This window comes from Sabethes cyaneus, chromosome 1 (assembly GCF_943734655.1).
Source record: "Sabethes cyaneus chromosome 1, idSabCyanKW18_F2, whole genome shotgun sequence".
NCBI classification, from domain to species: Eukaryota; Metazoa; Arthropoda; class Insecta; order Diptera; family Culicidae; genus Sabethes; species Sabethes cyaneus.
In genome coordinates this window covers 157,001,093-157,023,915 of record NC_071353.1, presented here as the reverse complement: position 1 = coordinate 157,023,915, position 22,823 = coordinate 157,001,093, and the positions used below count along the sequence as shown (strand labels likewise).

At 44.2% G+C, this 22,823-nt stretch overlaps 1 protein-coding gene across 2 annotated transcripts in view; it reads left to right on the top strand.

Annotated features, from left to right (window-relative positions):
• The window catches only part of LOC128739689 (nuclear pore complex protein Nup153), a 35,880-nt gene that overhangs the window by 5,511 nt on the left and 7,546 nt on the right, over window positions 1-22,823 (top strand). For both annotated transcript variants that reach the window (XM_053835189.1, XM_053835196.1), the window contains exons 2-7: window positions 2,951-3,343; window positions 3,408-5,169; window positions 5,230-7,002; window positions 15,966-16,894; window positions 16,955-17,080; window positions 17,362-17,505. In XM_053835189.1, the coding sequence (XP_053691164.1) occupies window positions 2,951-3,343; window positions 3,408-5,169; window positions 5,230-7,002; window positions 15,966-16,894; window positions 16,955-17,080; window positions 17,362-17,505 (5,127 nt within the window). The remainder of the gene's footprint in view (window positions 1-2,950; window positions 3,344-3,407; window positions 5,170-5,229; window positions 7,003-15,965; window positions 16,895-16,954; window positions 17,081-17,361; window positions 17,506-22,823) is intronic.

Genomic DNA, 22,823 nt, shown 5'->3' with positions numbered 1-22,823 from the left:
TGCTCGGGCCTTCAAACCGGCGTAGATTCGGAGCTAAACGAATGATGCCAAACGTTGAAATATCGCTGGAAACTAATTCCTCCAAATTCTCTACAACTGGTAATTTATCAACTGTTATGGTCGAATTCAAGTGCAGTTCCAGCTTTTTAACACGCGGACATACGGAAATAAGTTTTAGCGACAAACAGTTTCGTGATGAATCATAGCACACAAGTTCCTCCACTGATGAACTGTGTTTCTCAAACCTCTTAAACCATCTTAGTATGTTGTCGGTTTCTTCTCCTTCATCCAAATCGATGTGAAAAAGGCTAATTACGTTGCGGTAGTATCGGGAAATTTTATGTAATCTCCGAGTGATGTTCTTCCTGCAGCCTATCCACATATTCAGCCTTATATGGCCCAAATAGTTGTAGTCGAAAGCCAGATCATTCCAGCGTTGACACACCAAGGAAAGCTTCCTTCGGTCCTCCAGACGTGGTAGATAAGCGAAGATGTGCTGCACCAGTTCAGGGGGCAGGTCGTTAATTTGTATCTTGCGAGGATATGATTTCCAGTTCATCCAAATCCAAAAAAGAGAAATCATGCTGTCAGCCGATCAGTTCCACCGATTTCACTGTTATCTTCTGCCTTCTGGTTTATATCTGGTTATACTTCGGCAGTTAGCGCGTTGAACAGACCAATTTTATAATCAACGATTTTCTACCTCATTTTCAGTTCAAAGCAGGTACCAGACAAAGCGCTTTACCCAGTGACACTACCTGTAACTTTCTGCGCAGGGATGCCAGTTGGATAGTACCGAAAACCTGTAGTAACATATTCATAAGTTTCGGGGTCGAATTTCCCCGTACATTTTCTTCGTGATTACCTTGCTTCACGGGTAGGGATGCCTGTAAACACACCATCTGTTCAGTGTTCAGTGTTCAGTTCCTTTAACAAAAAAAGTAACGATTTTTTTTGTTAGAATGACCAACTTCACGGAGCTGTTAGGTAGAGGGAAAGTGGATTCCGTAGAGTAGGGCGGGGTAAAAGTGCGAATACCGCGAGGGAAAAGTGCGAAGTAAGAATCCATGAAATTAGCACAGCAGTAGCTAACAATACCATATTATCTTCAATCTGCGGTATGTCTCGGTAAGGAATATTCTCAATTTGTACCTTTCTTATTTTGCGCTGGTGTATTGCAGCCTCCGTCAGATCGAAACTGTTCCAAACGTTTGTTTTTTGTTTCATCAGCGGATAAACATTGTTTTCCTTCGGCCAACATGTAAGAGCACACAGTTTTCTGCAAATATTCCATTTCTAGTATCTGTAATATAGCACCTAAAATTGTATATAATTAGCTATACATTTTTGCCTCGTCCATGAAATGCACTTTTGCCCCGTCCCGCGCCCGTGAATCGCACTTTTACCCCATTAGGCGCTTAACGGGGTTTGATTAAATTACGGAAAAGCGAAATATATTTTGTAAATTCTTTTCACCGTCTTTTCAAAACAGATATGTGAGTGATTTAATACGCTGCTACAAATTTTCAACAAGTAATATCCTCCTGTTAATATCGTATTGGTGGCTGTATAACGAAAAATTACATCAAAACCGCCGTAAAATAACATTTGCACATAACTCAGCCATTATGATTCGTTAGTAACCAAAGTTTACGTTAGATTCAAGCCGTCAAAGTAGTCACCCATCCCAATCAGAACCCAACCCAAATCAGGTTCTAAACCCAGTCTTAAATCAGGTCTCAAAATAAGTCCTAAATCAGATGCCAAATTAGGTACAAAATATGTTCCTAATCAAGTAATTTGATTTGGAACATTTTTCGCCCAAATTACTTAACTTGGGGCTTGATTTAGATTCTATTCTTGGGGCTTGACTTATGGCTTAATAATTTGTAGGATATGAGTCAAATTTCTTTTTATAAAATCAATTGTTTGTGGATTCTACAGTCTGAAAAACTCGAAAAATGAGTCTCCGAGTTGAATTAACGCTTCTAGCACGAAACAGAAATGGGAATTCGAACAATGGAATTTCCGAAAACCGTCCAAAAAAATTTTCCTTCGTTTTTGTCTTTTTTCGTATATTTTTGCATAGAAAATAATAACGTATATATTATAAGCAAGAATAGATTCGGTTTTCACGTTTAAACCTTAAATAAAAATTCTTAAAATCCATGTTTTTTTTGCTCGATTAAAAAATTCACTTTGTTTTTTTTTCGCCCCCCCCCCCCCCTTCAGTGGCCGAACACCGGAAGGACAAAAACTTTATAAAATATTTGTAATGGCTTAATTATTATTAAAAAACGAATTTGCGTAAGACTCGTTAAGTTGCTGCCAGGTGCAATATCTTCTTGATTTACTGTCTTAACGACTTTCATCATAAAACTTGCAAGAATACTGGCAGCAGTGCTTCACACACATACAGATACGTTAATCGGTATACACATTTTTATAATGACGGCACAAATGCAAACACGTTGTACAGTAATGTCTTTTACTATTTGAATTGATTTACTAATTTGAAAAAAAAATTGTGATACTTTCCAGTAAGAAAATAGCCACTAAAAGAATTTACGTAGAAAATATTTCAGCAGACATTTTTTTCTCTGCTTGTTTGTTTTTGTTGAACTCAGCATTGTTCTTACAATTTAAGTGTCAATGAACCGATGTAACCGGTGTTACTCCCTCATGTAATCAAAGGTTTCGGACTGGACAGAAATCTTTTCAACTTTAGAAACTGTAGTTCCAAATCAAGGTTTGGAAACATTCTCCAGTACGATACGGCCAAGGGCAAACATAACCATGCGTTCGCTTTTATTTGTTTCAATAATGGGTGCACGGGTGCACCATGCGGGTTGAATTGAAGGCCCTAAAATTAATGGATTAGTATTTATAATTTAAACAGTAAATTCAACAATTTTATCTAAAATTTCGCAACATGTTTTTTCCCCTGCAGTCCATAATCAACAAAGTACGTTCACGAGTGTCCAGCATCCTGCCGGGGGCGCTTTCCAAATGGTTCTCGCCGACAGCCAGCAAGCGACCTCGTGACAGTGATACCGGAGGCGGCGGCGGCGGCGGTGGCGGCAGCGGCAGCGGCAGTAGCAGCAGCAGCAGTCCCACGACTTCCGGACGCAACGGAAATCTACTACGTAGTAGCAGCAGTCGTCAGCACCAGTTGCAGTCACGTTTCAACGATGCAGGCACTGACGGCGGTAGTCCACATCACCTACAACAACAGCAGCAGCAGCATCATTATCAGGAACAACAATTGTCACAGGACGATGAGGAAGATGATGAAGATCATGCACCGCCGATAAGGAAAAGAACACGGCTGGATGAGGAATTTGTAAGTTGCTTGTGTCGAATGAAAATTAAACATTTTATTGAGCTTTTTTTTCGATCTTCCATAGAACACCTCCGAAGCGGACGTGACGGTCGATTTCGGTGCGATACCGGGTCCCAGTGGTCTCAACATTTCCGCCATTGATCGTCGCGGATCTCTTCCGGCTTGTGCGCAGCTTCCGCGGCATGGTCTCCGCAATGTATTTACCTCCTCGACGCCTTCCACGTCACCGCAGCAAAGTGCAGCGGCGGGATCACAGCAACAGCAACAGCAGCAGCAGCAGACCAACATGTTCGATGGTTACAATAGCCTAAATCGGGCAGCGCGAGCTGCTCCGTTTGATTTTGCCTCCGCTGCTACTGCTGCTGAGTCCAGCACCGGCGGTAGTGGGCATCCTCCTACGGCCGAAGAGCTGCACAATGAGAGTCTGTCCAGCTTGATACGGCATCGGAAAAGCATCCGAGAGGTTAGTCAGCGAAAGCGGTTGAATATTCCACCGATGACGGTGGATCGATCGACCTCAGAACCTCCGGCGGCTATCTTTGGCAGCAAAAAGACATCCACCTTCGGTGGAAATCAGGCGCAGGACTATGAACATAGACAGCTGCAGACTTGCAGGGAAGATTTGGTTGAGGAAGATCTGGATCAAAATGTTGCAGAACAGGCAACCGGCGAGAAGGTTCTATCGAACGGTAATTTGAATGAAAGTGCATCCGAAAGTAGTAGCATATCTAATCTGAACCTAAGTCAAAATGAACACAACGACAGCCGCCGGCTGTCCGGATTTATGGGCAATAACCGCAGTAAGCGGTACCGGGTTGGCGGATCGACGGGTGATCTGTGTTTTTCGTCACATCTGGAAACGGAAAAGAGTTTGTTTTCGACTAAGAATACAGGAGCACGGGGCTCCGGCCGACCGACTTTCAACGCATCGATCTATGGCAGTACGTCTTCGCTGGGTAGCAGCAATAGCAGTTTGTTTGCGAACTCTCCGTTCTACAATGGGCGGACAATGTATGGGGGAGCTTCGGCTTACGCCGCTCGTCGTGATAGTCGCCAAAAAGCGCTTCGAGTGCCGGTCCAGATTCGACCCTCGTCATCGTTGTCGAATTTCTCCAACTCTTCCAACGTTAGTTTAGCGTCGGACACTTCGGCACTGTCGAGTACGGCGAAGAGGATTTTGGAAATCATGAATCAATGCTCGGGACCGTTGAACGAAGCACGCAAGCTGGGAAGCAGTCTTAGTTTGAATAGCACGCTGGCATCGGCCAAGGTTCCCGGATTGGTTCAAGCTCGCAAGCGGTTCAACGAGGAAGATCTCAGCATAAATCGAAGCATACGAATGTCTAGTCCTCGGACGCCGTACAGCCGACCGATCAGTGCCACCGGCTCGAAAAGCAGCTCCTCCACGTACATCAACAAACCGCCGACGGCCGAACTGCTGGTTCCAACCACTTCGCAGCTGCTGCAGATGAAACGGCTGCAGAGTAACACCGAATCGGTGCGTCGTCTCGCGACGGAATCCGCCGGCACTACCGTGCTCAATCAAACGAGCGAGTACAAACTGCCGGCGGCGGACGGCGCCGACGATAGTAACAACAATGTCAAGCACACCGGCAAGATGCGCAACAAGCTGAACCGTATTCGGGAAGAATCGCTAGCGGGGCGAAGCAGCAATAGTTCCTCCTCGGCCGTAGGCCCGATCGATCTGCCCGAAGTGCAGCTGACCGGTTTGAAATCAGTTCCTAAGTTCGACATTAAGCTGCCCATCAGCAGCGGCAGCAGCAGCAACGGCACGCCTTTAACGAAAGCGTCCGATAGTGTGAAAGGTGCTTTGAGTGAATTTTTCCAACTGACTTTTCCTCTTAATTAAACTGTAAATTTTTCAGATTCTTTGCAGCAGAAGACCAGCGGGGACAGTCTGAGCAGTGGCTACAACAGTCGCACCACCATCGGAAGCGCCTCGCCGCTAAGTAGTAGCAACAATCTTTACAAATTCTCCGCTCCAACAGAGCTGGCAGTGTCCGTTTCGGACGCCACCTTCACCAGAAGTCCGAAGGTGCAGAACCACTTCAAGTTCAGCGATCCGGAACCGATCGGTTCGGCGACGGGCAAAGTTAGCACTCCGAAGACCGTCAGCAGCGCCGGAAAGTTAACCGGAATTCAGTTCGACCCTCTAAAGGCTAAATCTAAGCTACCAGCTTCCCCAGTCGTTCCGGTTTCGGTTTTCTCCGGACTACCGACAGCTGCGCTGCCGCTAAAATCCAGCGGCAGCTGTTTGGAAGCCCTGAAAAGTCCGGTCCCGAAAGAGCTGAAATCCACCAGCTGTCTGGAAGCGCTTGCCAAACCGACGGCCGCCGCCGCACCGCTTGCGACGAGTTCGCCGGCGTCCGGCTTCGGAAACGCATTCAAACTGACCGGTTCTAACAAATGGGAATGTGACGCTTGTATGGTTCGAAACGATCCGGAAAAGATGAAGTGTGTGGCTTGCGAAACGCCGAAACCGGGTGCTCAACCTGCTGCAGTAGCTACTGCAGTCGCCGTCGGTCAGAGCAAGTCTGCTCCGGCTGCCGTTGTGGCAGATAGTGGCTTCAAAGCGCTTGCCGCTCAACAGTCAGCAAAGTGGGAATGTTCTACTTGTATGACTCGAAACGACACGACCCTCTCGAAGTGCGCTTGCTGCGAGCAGGCCAAGCCAGGTTCAGCGCCAACGGACGCCCCTTCGTTCTCCTTCGGCGGCAGTAAACCGGCGGCAGAAGCAAAGTTCAGCTTTGGAATTCCGGCCGGTGCAAAACCGGCTGGTAATGATGCACCATCATCCGGATTCACGTTTGGAGCTGCCTCAGGCAGCTCTATCAGTTCCTCGAGTACCAGCACGGGTGGCTTTACATTCGGTGCCGTTGCGACATCCACCACAGCTACCGCAAGCAGTGCGGAGGTGAAGCCTTCCTCAATATTTGGTACCAGTAGCAGCAAAGTGGCTCCTGCCACCGAAGGTGGCTTCAGCTTCGGTGTTTCCAAACCGATCGTTTCCTCAGACGCCGTAGACAGTAGCAAAGATCAGAAGGATAAGAAGGATGACAAACCTGTTCCGAGCTTTGGATCTGCCGGTGGTTTCAGCTTCGGCGCAAAACCTGCCGCGGAAGCGGCCAAAAAGTCCGAAACGATTACCTCTACAACGACGACAACCGCCGCCGGCTTTAGTTTCGGGTCTTCGGCAGCTGCGACAACTTTCAAATTGGGAGAAACCCCCAAAACCGGTTCCGGTTTTAGCTTTGGCAAACCAGCTACCGAAGCGCCGTCATCATCCGTTTCAACGACGTCGCAAACACCGGCGGTTGCAACCGCCGCCAGCGGCGGCATTCTTTCAGCTGAAAAGAAACCAGCAGCAGCAGTTGCATTCAGCTCGGTCGTATCTTCCAGTTCGGCAGTACCAGCAGCATCTTCTACGCCGCCGCCGACGACAACTTCGGCCGCATTCAGCTTCGGTACTCCAACCGAGAGCAGCAGCAAGCCCGCTGTGACGGTTGCCAGTGGAATGTTTTCCTTCGGTACTCCCAAAACTCCCGTACAGACTGGTACGACTGGTGCGAAAGAATCGCCAGCGGCGACAGCTGCCGCATCAGCGCCAGCGCCGGCGGCTAATGTTCCTATATTTGGCGGTGAGTATCCGTTTTATTTATTGTTTATTTATCGAAAAATCAACTCTCTTATGACCCTACTAAGTGTGTATACTTGGAAATTACGAGTTCGTTCGTGATCGTGATACAATAGAAGGTTTAGCAGCTGTGCAACAAGACTGTGACTGTCACAGACGATCAATTGCTGCAAGAATCAGCAGTTTGCTGGATGCGATGAACTATCACAAACGGATTTTTGTGCACAACATACTCCCCCCCTCCAAAACCGAAAGTTTTCAACTACGATATGCTGAATAGCCGTATTATCGACTTGCAGGCTTCCTCAGTGTTTGTTTTCGAAATCAATTAGCCAAAGCAATTTTATAGTTTCTATAGGAGCTTATATCGTCTTATCGGAAGTTATCCGGCTTCAAACCCTACATTACCCAGAATAAAAGGACAACTCAAAATACCAGGAACGGAAATGCGGAGTTCTGGAAATGCGAGTTTCAAAGAATGCCTATAAAATTCCCGAGCCGTTCTGTCCGCAGCACACGAGAAGTCATCGAGTACCTAAAAACATCGGGAGAACTAGCAGAAGACGACATAATGGTCTCATTCGATGTTACGGTCTTATTCCCAAGCGTTCCCGTGAAAGAATCGATAAGCCTCTTGGAAGACTGGCTATTGAGAAACAACACGGGGACAACGCATGGAGAAAAACGGTGGGAAGGATACTTGAAGCTGACACGTTTGTGTATGGAGGAGAGCTACTTTCCATTCAGAGACAATTATTACAAACAATTGAAAGGTGCACCGATGGACAATCCATTATCACCGTTCCGGTGCGAGCTATTCATAGCTAACCTTGAAAGCAAGCTGGAACAAAACCAGGTACTTCCAACAAGGTGGTGGCGCTACGTCGACGACGTTTTTAGCGTCATCAAAAAAGGAGAACTGGAAAACATTCTAGCAGCCATGGATGGTACACACAGGAACATACACTTCACATACGAAATAGAAAAAGACGGAAAACTTCCTTTCTTGGATATTGTAATAATAAGACTAATTGAAAGCGCAGAAACAGAAATTGAAATTTACAGGAAACCAACAAACACCAAACGAGTTATATCTAGCTCATCTAACCACCCCGACCAACACAAAATGGCAGCTTTCCATCACTTGATACATAGGATGGAAACATTACCGTTAAGTGAGCTAGGGAAACAAAAAGAACTAACACACATTCTTAAAATTGCAAAACTAAACGGATATAAAGAAACGACAATCCAGAACATTATTTCCAAAAAAAAAGAGACATACAAAAAATCACTCCAATAAAAATAAAATAAAAATTACACCAATAACACCAGAACTTAAGAGAGTGGCAGTAGAATACGACGGAAACATTACACGCCCTCTCCGTCGGAAAATAAGGAAATTTGGAATTGATCTAGATCTAGGCTCAAAAATAACTTGGGATCAACTAAAGACCCGATTGAAGAACAAAGAAAGGATTGCGAGAAGGTTTACATCGGCCAGACTAGAAGGAATCTGGAAACACGAACTAAAGAACACTTGGCAGAGGCAACAAAAGCATTAAGAGATGCCGAGAAAGGTCTGACACATTATTTTAGATCAAAAGTGGCTGAGCACGTCTTCAACGACAACCATCCGCTCATCATTGACAACGCAAACGTAATTAACAACTGCTCGGCGTGGAAGATGGATGTAACGGAGAGTTTAGAGATTTACAAGAGATGCTCTTCCACTTTCCTTAACAAAGACCCAGAGCATCAGAACGTTCTCTATAACTTTTTCCTGGTTCTTGAAGCGGTTGCCATCTTTCAAAGACCCATGCGCAGCGATAGGGTAAGGTTCAGCTCATTCAGCTGTACCAATGGCCGCACACTCGAAAATATCAGGAAAAATGCAAACAACGATCAAAACGTGCAGCATTTCGTACGGAGAAATGTTTAACCTGCTTCTCATTAAAATTTTTGTGGAATATTTTAGCTACGCCTTCCAAGAAATTCTTAAACTCTTGAAAACACTTTCTTAGTTTGTTAGCTAATAAACCTACAAAGATGGCGTCTTGCAGTATCGCCCATTTGAATTATTTTTTTCTTTGCTTCGAGCGACGCATGGTTGTCTATTTCGCTTAAACATAAACAGAAAAAGTGCAACAACAGAATTGTATGCATAAAATTATATGTTGTGATCCTAATTTTATGCATTTAACCTTCCTAATGCATTAGAAAAAAGTTACATATTATGCATTAAGGGTCGAAAACGACCCAAGTTTTGAAATTGCTCTCATTCATCCATTTTCAATCCGAATTTCGTTTTCTTTACCTCGTTTGAAAGATATGGCCAAAAACTAGTACCCAAGGTATGTTGGGGAATATTTGTTGACTGATGGCCACTTCTGCGTCGGTTCCGGAACACCCACTACCAGGTCCCGGGGGACATTTTTATATTTTGAGATAATTCATTTTGCGGCACATCAAATCACATTGACTTGATAAAATAAGATTAATGGAAGTGCAATGAGAACATTTTGGACCCAAGCGGCCATTTCCTCATTGGTTCTAGAACATCCGGTACCCGGTTTTTGAGGACAATTTCGAATTTTAGCATGATTTATCTTGCCACACGTCAAATTACGTCAGCTTGATATCATTAGACTATTGAAAGTATTTTAAAGACATTTTGACGTCAAATGGCCACATCAGCTTTGGTCCCGGAACATCCGGTACCCGGTTTTTGGGCCCATTTTTGTATTTTAGGATAACTCATCTTGCGACACATCAAATCACATCGGCTTGATTAAATAAGACTAATGGAAGTAAAATAAGGTCATTTAAAAGCCAAATGGCCACTTTACCACCGGTTCTGGAACATCCGGTACCTGGTCCCGCGGGACATTTTTGGATTTTGAAATAACTCATCGTGCGGCACATCGAATCACAACGCTTTGAACAAATAAGACAGTTACCGAACTGTTCCGAAACTTCGGGTGCACGGTTTATGAGAACATTTTTGGATAGGATAATTCATCATACAGCACATCAAATCACATTGGCTTGATGAAATAACACTAATGGAAGCCAAAATTACCATTTCACCATCGGTTCCGGACTATCCGGTATCCGGGTTTTGGGGTCATTTTTGGATTACATGGTAATCCATCTCCCCCGGTATAAATACCGGGTACCGGATTATATGCGACTGACGCCCCATTATACTTCCATTGTTGTTATTTTATCAACCCGATGTGATTTGAGGTGCCGCATGGTGAATTATATCAAAAGCCAAAAATGTCCCCCGAAACTGGTACTGGATGACCCAGTACCGATGGTAAAGTGGCCATTTGGCTTCTAAATGACATTGTTATACTTCCATCAGTCTTATTTTATCAAGCCGATGTGATTTGATATGTCGCATTATGAGCTATCCTAAAATACAAAAATGTCCCCAAAAACCGGGTACCGGGTGTTCCAGGACCGATGCTGATGTGGCCATTTGCCTTCAACATGTGTTTATTATACTTTCAATAGTCTTATGTGATCAATTATCAATGTGATGAAATTTGACGTGCCGCAATAGAAATCATCCTAAAATTCAAAAATGGCCTCAAAAACCAGGTACCGGATGTTCCGTAACCGATGGGGAAGTGGTCATTCGGGTCCAAAATGTCCCCATTGTACTTCCACTAGTCTTATTTTATCAAGCCAATGTGATTTGATGTGCCGCAAAATGAATTATCTCAAAATATAAAAATATTCCCCGGGACCTGGTAGTGGGTGTTCCGGAACCGACGCAGAAGTAGCCATCAGTCAACAAATATTCCCCAACATACCTTGGGTGCTAGGTTTTGGCCATATCTTTCAAACGAGGTAAAGAAAACGAAATTCGGATTGAAAATGGATGAATGAGAGCAATTTCAAAACTTGGGTCGTTTTCGACCCTTAATGCATAATATGTAACTTTTTTTGCTGTGGCTCTTCTAGATGTCGCTGAAAGCTGAAACTCCCCCACAATGATAATTTTCCAAAGTTAGGAAAAGTCAGAAAATTTCAAGTCTCTAGCTCGTACCGTTACTGAGTATCAAGCTTTGTAAGTATGCCGATGGGTCGAAAACGACCCCAATGCACTAGGAAGGTTAATGAAAATATAGCCGAGTGCGCGGCCATTGGAACTGCGCGGCGACTGGTGCTTTCACGGTATACAGACATCAAAATAGCTTTCGCCACAGTGGACCATGAAATACTGAACGCCAAATTTCGTCGTCTCGGCTTCTCGGATAGACTGTGCTGTAATACGAATATGTAAAGATAGGATCGGCGGAATCGACAATATTCCTCCTGGTGTTCCTCAAGGAAGTAATTTAGGACCACTTTTCGCTCTTTTCTTTGAATATCACTCTGATCCTACCAAACGGCTGTGTGCTGTTCTATACGCAGATGATTTAAAGATTTACCGTTCGCAGCTTAGATGATTGTTTCCGTCTACAGGATATGCTCGACAGGTGGTTTACCAGATGGTGCCGACCAAATCGTCTTGTCATTAATATAGCGAAGTGCTGGGTAATTTCTTATCGGCATCTGAAGAATTCTGTTCTGTTCAACTACTCCATCGACGGGACTGTTGTGAATCGAGTTGACCAAATCGAGGATCTAGGCGATCTGTTAGATTACCAACTAACCGTTTCACTAGGCTCATCTATTGTAGCGAAGGCCAACCGCCAACTAGGTTTCATTTCGAAAGTTCTTGCTGACTTCACCGATCCACTGAGTCTTCATGTATTATACTGCTCATTGGTTAGATCCATTCTCGAATTCGCATAAGTTGTATGGTCCCTCTATGAAGAATTGTGGATTTCCCGAATCGAATCAGTGCAGCATAAGTTTGTTCGATACGCACTACGAAATCTTTCGTGGACGCACCTGCAAGTCTTGCCTTCTTATGAAGACAGGCGTGCATTGATTGGCGTCGAAACACTAGAAGATCGACTGAACACCAGCCAAGCTGTTTCCGATGCAAAAATGTTGCGATTCTAAATTGACAGTTCCGCATTGCTTGATCAACTACGCACCACAACGTATCTAAGGCCGAGACGATGGCTTCGTCAACCTCATAGAAACACTGTGTAGGGCAACAATGACCCAATTGTTAGTGTGAGCGGTCGATTCAAAGAGGCGTATCACTTCAAATCGTCCATAAAAACCTTTCGTCTGCATATTCGTAGAAGCTCGTCTATGTAACTTTAGATCATTTAGATCATATGTAGTTGGATGATTTTTTATACAATAAACAAGAAAAACAAGAAGTATAAGGTAGCTGATAGAGAACATGATAGCCTTACCAGTGTTCAAACTCCGGTGATGATAGATGGAAATACTTTTGAAGTGATCGACAAATTTGTCGTGTGACTGCGATGTTAGCCGCGTACTTAAATGGCTAATAGTAGCTGCCAATGCGACCTTCTGTGGATTACGTAGCCAGTTGAGGTCCAATAGTGTACAACTTCGTTCGAAACTCGCGCTCTATAAGATGATTTTTCTCCCGTTGGTACTCTTCGGTCATGAAGCGTGGTCATTGAAAGAGAGCAATCGATGAGTTCTTGGCGTTTAAGTATATATTGACGCGAATATTAAATAAAAACAGCAGACTACCGTGGGCTGGCCGCGTAGTAAGAACCGGATAAACGACCAAATTCTGCACAGAACTCGATAGAAGCCGACGACGTCGGGGCAGATCCCGTATCCGTTCGATGTCCGCTGTTCACGAGGATGCTAGAACCACGGGTGTTAGGGGCGATTGGAGAATGGCAGGCCAAGACCGACAAGGTTGGAAGCGGATCCTGAATTCGGCACTAATTTGATAATCGGACTGTCGCCGATAAGGTTAACGCTGCAACCAGCCAATGGTGCTAGATCCGTCGCCTTTAAACCCCATGGTGACCATCGATGTCGTTCGAGATGACCTGGAAATTCGGGAAGCTATACCAGTTCCTTTCCTTTGCTCTTCGTATTGCACCTCCCACGCAATGTTGAATACCTATTCCTAGGCAGGGATGGTTCGATCACTTTGACTCAATTTTGATTCATTTGCGAGTGCCGTCTCAGCCGAGCAAAATTTGACAAAGTGATGTATGAGACTTTTATAGAACAAGTTATTGTCTAAAATTTTGCTGAATAAAATTTTGCTATATCTTTTGTGGTTGCGGCGCTACAATGCTAGTAACTATGGAGTGACTAAATGAACGTTCATTTAGTTAATAAAGAGGTACTAGCATTGTAGCACAGTAAATACAAAAGATACAGCAAAAGTTTATTCAGAAAAATTGTAGATAATAACTAGTTCTACAAATATGTTTCATATTGTCAAATTTTGCTCGGCTAAGACGGTACTGTTAAATGAATCAAAATTGAGTCAAAGTGATCGAACCATCCTTGTTCCTAAGTAAAGAAAATGCAAGGAATCGATGATGGTGATGGTCTCATCCTGTGCAGACTTCGAGAAGTGGTTCATTTTTCCCTATTATACCCAAAAATCATGATAAAAGCTAATGAAATAATATAGAAATTTTTTTAACCCTGCACAAGATGAAACCATAACCAATCGACTCCCTGCTTGACTTTTTTTTAACATAGGAATAGGTATCTTATAAGGTTTTTGGACCTCCCAGTTGGTTTCGAGGTATAATGCTGGCCTAATAAGCCAGCCGTCGTATGTTCGAATCTCGACTGAGAGAGGATGTTAGAGTCAATAGGATCCTAGCAACTGGCCCTGTAATTGTTCTGTGCTCTAACAGCTAGCTGCGAGGTTTGTCGTATAAAAACAGAAGGTCAGGTTTCGAAAACGGAATGTAGCACCTAGGCTTTGAATTGGCTTAGGTATCTAGTGGCTTCTAATTATTGGGAGTACCAGCTCGTTTTTTCCCATTGTGCAGCGTCACGAAAGTGGCTGAGGTCTCCCCGCTATTCTGACGCATGATTTTGACCCATTCTGTCTCGCACGAATCAGCGTAATTAGTTTCGTCGGAAGCTTTCGTTTGACTGAATCGTACGTTGCCTTAAAGTCCAAAAATAGATGATGACTCTGCAAGTTGTAATCCCGGTCTAGCATTAACTGTCGCAGAGTAAACACTCGCCGACGAAGGACTCAGCTAATTGCCTCAGCCTTCAGAGCAGAAAACCTTATAGGCACAATTAATTGAGCAATGTAACACAGCGATAATTTTTCCACTCGATTCGATGTCCTTTATTGAAAATTTGGCAAATAAGGCCATTCAACTACTCCTCGGGCCTTTGTTCTTCCTCCCAGAACCTGATCTGGCAGATTGCTTTGTACAGCCGCTCGCTACCAGCTTTTAGAAGTTCGGCTGAAATACCGTCCTTCCCAGCAGCCTAACCGTTTTTTCAGTTCATTGATTGTCTTCTTCCTGTTTGGTGGCTCCACAGCTTGGCCATCGCTCAGAATTCTTATCTTGTTTCTGTCGTGTTTACCTCTCCGTAATAAAAAAAACTGAACCAACAAATCACAATCGCTAAATTAGATAAGCTTGGGATTGAACACGCGTTGCTGCGATGTTTCAATTCATACAGGTCCGTTCTCCAACTAGAGGCCAATATCAACGGTTTCATCTCGAGATCTTTCACTGCTTACTCTGGAATCCCACAAGGTAGCCATCTCGCACCATTGGTCTTCGTCATCTACTTTAACAACAATGTCAGTTTCCTGCTCCAGGGGCAGCTGTCGACTTTTACAGCAACTCCGACAAATGTAAAGTGTGTGGGTCCTATTCTTACAGTCACCTCCGAATCGACGTAAAGAATGGTTTCCCGAGGAATGCCAGCAGATTTTGGCAGTGAAGAACGCAGCGCGGGTACATATGCTGCATAGAGCCACCAGTCAGAATGTGAAGCGATACAAACAGAAGCGGAGACAGCAAACCCGACTTTGGAAGGAAAAGGAGTGCGAAGAACTCGAACAGCTGTACCGCTTTCACGACACACGGAAGTTCTATCAGAGACTCAACGAATCTCGCAAAGGCTTTGTGCCGCGGGCCGAAATGTGCAGAGATAAAGATGGAGGAGTCATGACTGACGACCGTGCGGTGATCGAAAGGTGGAAGCAGCACTACGATGAACGCCTGAATGGTGTGCAGGCGGAAGACCTTGATAGCAGAGGAAGTGACCACATTGGTGTAGCAAGCAACGAAGATAAGGGATGTTAAAGAAGCCATCCAGCGGCTGAAGAACAACAAAGCAACGGGAAAGGATGGCATTGGAGCGGGACTGCGCCCGGACAAGTTGCCCGGCTGTCTGCATCAACTGATTGCAAAGATTTAGGATACGGAACGACTACCGGAATAGTGGAAAGACGGGGTTATTTGCCCTATCTACAAGAAAGGTGATAAGCTGGGTAGTGATAACTACCGAGCGATCACTATCCTGAATGCCGCCTATCCCAAGTCATCTTCCATCGACTATCGCCAATAGCCAATAGATTTGTGGGAAGTTCAGGCCGGCTTCATGGAAGGTCGGTCTACAACGGACCAAATCGTAACTCTGCGGCAGACCCTCCAGAAGAGCCGCGAATTCTGAGTCATTACGGATCACCTGTTCAGCGACTTCAAAGCAGCATATGATAGTGTAAACTGACAAGAGATATGGAAAATTTTGAACGAAAACGGTTTTCCGGGTGAGCTTACTAAAATAATCATGGCTAGGATGGATGGCATCCAATGCTGTGTTAGAATCTCGGGTGGACTGTCGGATCCATTCCAATCTCGCAGGGGACTTCGACAAGGAGATGATCTTTCCTGCCTACTATTCGTCATTGCGCTTGAAGGTGTTATAAGACGAGCGGCAATCGAAATGCGGGGCACGATTTTCAATAAATCCAGTCAATTTATCTGCTTTGCTGACGACGTGGATGCTGTTGGCAGAACATTATATATAGTTCTAATCAATTTTCCATTTATTACTTTGCAGGTGCTCAAAAAGCGACCGGACCATCGATCACACCGAGCTTTTCCTTCGGTGCATCGACGGCTGGTGGTTCGAGTGGTGCTGTAAGCAGCACCACAATGGTAGCAGCAACCACAACGGCAACGGTATCGCCTTCGTTCAGTTTTGGGGCATCCGCCGCAGCCAACAAACCGGCGATTACGAACACAACAAGCACTGCAACGCCCGTTTCATCAACCTCTGCCGCTACGAGCTTCGTCTTCGGTCAGAGTCAACAGGCAGCAGCAAAACCAGTCGCATTTGGAGTTGTATCCCCTAGTGGCACCTCTTTGGCTGACAAGTCTACCACCTTTGGAGGGTTCGGAGCAAACGCGCCTTCGGCGCCGACTGGCAGTTCTATTTTCGGAGGTGTAACCGCCGCGACTTCGTCGGGATTTAGTTTTGGAGGTTCTGCAGCAACTCCTGCTGCCAAACCGACCGAAACCCCAACACAACCTGCATTTAGCTTCGGTGGAGCCAACAAAAGCAGTGCTCCTGTTTTCGGCGCTGGAGCCGTGAATAAATCTACTATCTTCGGCAGTCCGTCAACCGGTGTCACCAACAACAACAACAGTTCGCCGTTCGGAGCTTTTGGAAGCGGGAATAGTAACACTAGCGCCACATTCGGTTCCAGTACTTTCGGAGCAGCGTCTCCGTCAGCGAGCACCAACACCGGCGGCTCGATATTCGGTCAAACTCCGGTACCGGCTTTTGCCGCCCCTAGCGGATCAACGGCCGGCGCTGCACCGACCTTCGGTGCTGCCCCGACAGGCTTCGGAACGATGACCGCCGGTCCCACCAGCAATCTTTTCGGTGTCCCGTCAACTACGCCCGCACCGACTGCTGATGAACCCCAACCGAAGAAACCGTTCGAATTCGGCTCGAACACCACTGTAAATAGTCAATCAGCTGCGGTAAATTTTCGCTCGCTTCGAAGTGCCTTTATATTTTATGAAATGTTTTTCGTTTTACAGCCCTTCCAGTTTGGAGCCGCCAGCAATAACAATAACAACAATGACAATGGTTCAAAACCGTTCTCCTTCTCGGCGCATTCGGCGCCCAACTTCAACTTCACAGCCGGATCGAATGCTGGACAATCGGTAAGTTTGATTCGCCCTTTTGTTTATAACTCACTAAACAAACTACCAGCCTAGCATATAAAGTTCCCCCGATTACACTAATCTTCACTACTATATAGTGATATAATTAATACCAACAAAAATTGACCCACACTTTCTTCTTTTCCAAACACCTACCTCGGTGATTACCTGTTGTAATGTTCCGTATCCGCATCCCGGGTACACACACAATCCGCTCCCTCTCTACTATTGCGCGCGCACACACGCACACACACACACACACGATTGTTGTGCCCTCTCAGTCGGCTCCCTTTACCTTCGGCGGCCAGAACCAGAACGTTGTTCCCACCGCACAGCACAACCCCGGTGGTGTGTTCAATTTCGGCGGCGGCGGCGGCGGAGGCGTTGGCCTTTCTGCTGGGTCCGGACTCGGAGGAATGGCGGAAGTATGTAGCAATTGAGATGCTCTCTCAGTGTTTTGTAGCCTTTTGTTTTTGGTTTGCGTTTTTCATTATTATTTTTTGATTGGTTCGAAGCGTGAACGTTGTCATTGCATTACCACCCACTCACCTATCGACCGGCCGACCGACCGGTTCCGGTTTCGGTGGAGATTTATTGTTTGATAATACTAACCGAAAGGATCATTTTTCATCTTATTTGCATAATCGCTGGGTCATCGTGTGATCCAGAGCTCCATTTGCATACGAAGTTAAGCATATTGCCTGTTGTTTTAGTGTTTGCGTTCAGCATTTGGACTAACCTAACTATTATTAACAGAACGGAATGGGTTTGAAACTGCACAAAGAGGCACCCGTAATTTTTCCATCCTTGACTAATAATTCGTTCGCCCTTGCGTGTGTTTGAATGTAGTTTGGAAACGCTCATATCCATTCATCTCTATGGTGGTTGAAGGACTGAAAGTTTACTAGGAAGCGATCGCATGTTAGTTGCGGGAGTTGACAGGAAAGGTTAGCCGCCGCCTGTAGTAAGCGTCACGATAGCTTACCGGTTTATTGCGAACCTTCGAGTTTTGGATTATAAATGAAGTAGGTATTCTCATGTGCCTTTATGTTTTCAAAGTTGAAACATTAGTGGCATTTCTTATTGAAATACTAAGTGTTTTGAATTGTTGGAATGAACTGAAAACTACAGGTTCCAAAGAAGACATCAAGTGTGCATTGGATTATAATCACCATAGCAAAGCAAGAAGTTAATAATTTTGACACTTGAAGAACCAGAGGATGATGAACTAAGATAGGAATACCGGTAGCAGCGTTTAACGAACTTACGATGGAGAGGGCGATAATATTCCAGAGTCTTCACTGGCGAAGGTTACTCGGTAGAATCTGATGTCTACAGAATAACCTTCTGAAACAAGTCACAGAAAGACAACCGACAGCACCGCAACTAAGCGGTCCAAAACAAATTATTGGGTCCTTTCCATCTACCATCAAGGAGTTTTACTATAACTCGAAAAACGGAATCAATAATTTCGACCGCTCGTTTTTCAAGTAGGAGGATCTTTTCGGGAAGGATGGCAGTAGTTTGGATGATCCAGCTAAGGTGTTGCTCATGCTGTGCATCCTAAGCGTTTCAGTACGCGAGTTTTTCCGCTATGCTGGCACACCAACGAGATTGCACTTTTGATCAATTTGTTGACTCTCATCGATTCTTGGACTGCGAAAAAGCAAAGCCTTGATTGTAGACGGCTTTTAGGATTTGACCCTTCTTTATTGACAGACTTCGCAGCCGATTCTTAGAGTACAGGACAGCTAGGTTCAGCTGCTGATAGACCAGCATCGTATCTCGAAGCTAACTGGGAGGTGATTTTTGGACAGCAAAAATCAATCAGCAAGCGATATGACTACATACAGAGGACGACTTCGTAACACATGCCGGAATATTTAAACGACAATGTAAAGATTTCGAGCTTCTGGATCTGTTCGTGAAACTGCTACCGCGTGAGGCAGATATTCCACTGCAACTAACACCGTTGAATATTTTGTTAGAAAACCTTGGCACACGTATATGCAACGAAAATGAAATTGAATTTTGTAAGAATTTAATAGAAAATGCATTGGCAAATGTCGACAGGTGGAAGCATTTCTTCGATGAACACCTTAATGGCGCAGTTGCGCAAGGAAGCGAAACGGAAATTAACCTAGGAGTGCCCATGTATCTTTCATGGCCCGGCACTTGATCTCCATGAAGTCAAACGAGAAATTGGTTTGCCGAAGACTGACAAAGCCGCTGGTAAGAAGATTTATAAACCTGTTCTTATAAACAGTTCTACACTGGGTAATTTCCAAGATTTGGCAGAAGGAGAAGCTACCAAAGGAATGGATGGAAGGAGTGGTTTGTTCAATCTACAAAAAGCGTGATCGGGTAGACTGGTGCAACTGTCGCGGCATAACGCTGGTAAACGCCGTCTGCAAGGTACTGTCTCCGACCCTGTTACGCCAACTGTCACCGATAGCACAAGGTTTCATGGGAGATCGCGCCACTGCGGACCAAGTTTTCACCATCCGACAGCTCGTGCAGAAATACAGTACAGTGCCTACGCATCACTTCTTTATTGATTTCAAAGCAGCATACGATACAGTCGATCGAGACTAACTTAGGCAGATAATGCACGAATACGGTTTTCCGGATAAACTGACGTGACTGATCAAAGCTCGTTGGACCAAGTGATGTGTTTCGTGCGCATCTCGGGAACACTCTCGTGTCCCTTTCAGACGCAGCGACTCGACTTGAGACAAGGTGATTTTGATATCATAGCCAGGAGCTTTGCGGCGGCAGAGGAAATCTACGCCAGACTGAAAGCGGAGTCTAGAAGGATTTGACTAAAAATAAATGCGTCGAAGACCAAATACGTCAAAGGAAGAGGCTCAAAAGAAACAAGCGCACCTTCCACGAACGGTTTCCGTTGACGACGACGTAGTGCATTCGTACAGTGAATCCGGCCTACTTTGCCCTTCTCCAAACGCTACCATCAAAAAGCAAGCTGACAATATATAAAACCCTTATCAGACCGGTAGTTCTTTATAGATTTGAAGCTGTGACGCTGCTCACGGAGGACATACGCGCCTTTGTCGTGTTTGAGCAGAAGGTGCTGCAGACGATATTTACCGGAGTACAAACTGAAGACGGAGAATAGCGGAGGCGTATGAAGCACGAGCTACATGCACTGCTTGAAGGGAGAGATTCCCACCATACGCAAGTTGATAGACTACGGGGGGCCGAACACGTCGTAAGGATGCCGGACGACAGTGTGACGGAAACAGTTCTCTTCAACAACCCCACTGGCACTAGAGCATTAAAAGGGGTTCAACGTGCAAGATACTTCGACCAGGTCGAAAGTGATTTGTGACTTTTGAGATGACTGGGAAATTGGCGACGAGTGGCCCAAGATCGAGTTGAGTGGGGACGACTGCTTGAAACAGCACAAGCCACCCCGGCTCTATTGCACAAGTGCGTAAACTCCTGCATTGCCAGTTACACCTGAACCTGTTATTTAGTTTCTCAATCCCGGATGTTAACATATGTCATATGGAATCGGAGATCTTCACTGCCGACGCACAGTGGTCCAAAAGGGCGAAAAGTGGAGCTTTTTTCCTAGTGTCTTTTGTTATCATTTTATCATTTATGGTCTTCAGTACTTTTGTTCGTATGAATATCCCGCTAAATCTTGTCAAAAGTTAGTCATCGCTAACTATAATGAAAATAAAAAAATAACTTTTTTATGTTAGGAAATATAGACATAGTTTCTTCGGCAAAGTTGTAAATATTGTAAAAACAAGCAACTTTGCTGAAGAAATAAAACTTTTATCATTATCGAGTGCTGAACTGCCCATAAAAGCATAACTGTCCCATATGGAATTTTATCGATTTTGAGAAAAGCACGAAAGTAGCTTATTTATATCCTAATTTATCTAAAAAACTTTAATTTAGCCGGACTTTGTTCGAAAATTTTTCCAAAAAATATCAAACCTGAGTTGTCCCATACGAAAAATAACAGCATAACTGTCCCATAATAATATTGTCCATTATAAACATTTTTTTCTGTCAGCTGAGGCAACCATAAGGCATATAGCTTTGATAAAACAATATTCTTTTAATTTCCACCTGAATAGGATAAAAACTTAACAAAAAAAGAAGTATGACAGTAATACATATTTGTTTCTAAGTTTATTTCAATGTTCGACCACAATCTTTTCTTAATCGGCGAAGCTTTCACTGGCACAATTTTCTTCGGCGGTGTCAGGGAAAAGAGTATTTAATAGAGCAGCTTTTCTCTTCGTTTTGATTCCACGATATCATTTATGCTGATGTATTATTCCGATTGAAAAGTTTTCAAAACAATAGCTAGTGTTGTTTTTTCAACAGCAGCACATACTTGAAGTTCGAAACCCGAACTTCATCAAGTTTGCTGTTATCTTTAACAGCAAGGCTGCTCTTTTTGAATATTATTTCTCAAATATCTTCGAGGTATAGCCTTGGTTAGGATTTATAATTTGTGATGACGAAGCCAGCATCACTGGTTCGAAAAAGATCGACGTCCAACACCGCGACGGCTTTCTTGCCTTCTTTAATCACGACCTTGGGATCTTGGAATATTATAGGAGCGTTTCTGTAGCGCATACCTTGGCACAGAAACTATCTTTCACTATGTACTGGTAAAAATTGAAAAAAAATATGGGACAGACATGCTTTTATTTAGCAACTTGCGCTTCTAAATAAAAGCATAACTGTCCCATCTTCGAAATTTTGAAAAAAATATTGCATTGGTGTTTAATTTTACAACAAAATTTATGTGGATAGTTCAATTACTAGTGCAACGTGATGTTTTTGTCGAATAAAGTAAAATAATTCTTGTATAATGATGCACAATATATAAATCAGTCAGCCACTTTCAATCTCATTTTCCCACGCTTCACGTTTTTCCATATGGGACAGTTATGCTTTTATAGGCAGTGAACTACTTCTTTAAAAATTGGTTTTTCATACTTAGCTTTTCTCAGTTGCATTTTTCAAGAATGCAATGCTCTAGGCAATTATTGAAGCTCCCAAAATACACGTTTTTGCAGAAGACCGCAAATCTCTCGGACCTTTATTTGCTGAACTATCGCATATTCAAGTTTTAAATTTCCATAGACTCACGAACCCATGGGCTAAAATGGGGCAAGCGGATTTCTGAAATCATCGCTTCATCTTGAAGCTTAAGTCCAGTACTATAAACTTGTATGGGTTTCGCTTGTCCCCAACCACCCACATGAGAGTACGGCAAGCATACGTTTTCTGTGTTTCGCGTTCGCTAAAGGCTCGATTCACGTCCATTTTTTTGTATTAGTAGATAGACACATGGTTTCTTCGGCAGAGTTATGGAAAATATAAAGGCAAACAATTTTGCTAAACAAATGACATTTCTATCTCTATCGAGTGCAGAGCTATAGAGCATTTTGCTTGGAAATTCTTTAAAAATTAGTTTTTCATACTTAGCTGATGTTGGTTGCATTTTACAGGAATCTATGGTTCTAGGCGATAATTGAAATATTCAAAATACACGTTATCGCTTTTGGCTCGTGAAGTTAAGGAAAAATAAAGCTTAAATAAGTGATAACTTTGTAAGGAAAGGTCCTGGAGATTTGTAACTTTCTGCAAAAACATAGTAGAGTAAGCAGGGGCAAAAGTGCCATGCGGGTAAAAGTGCGATTCAATGATTCATCGGTGCAGATTCCGAGTAAATTGACTACATTGGCAAGGA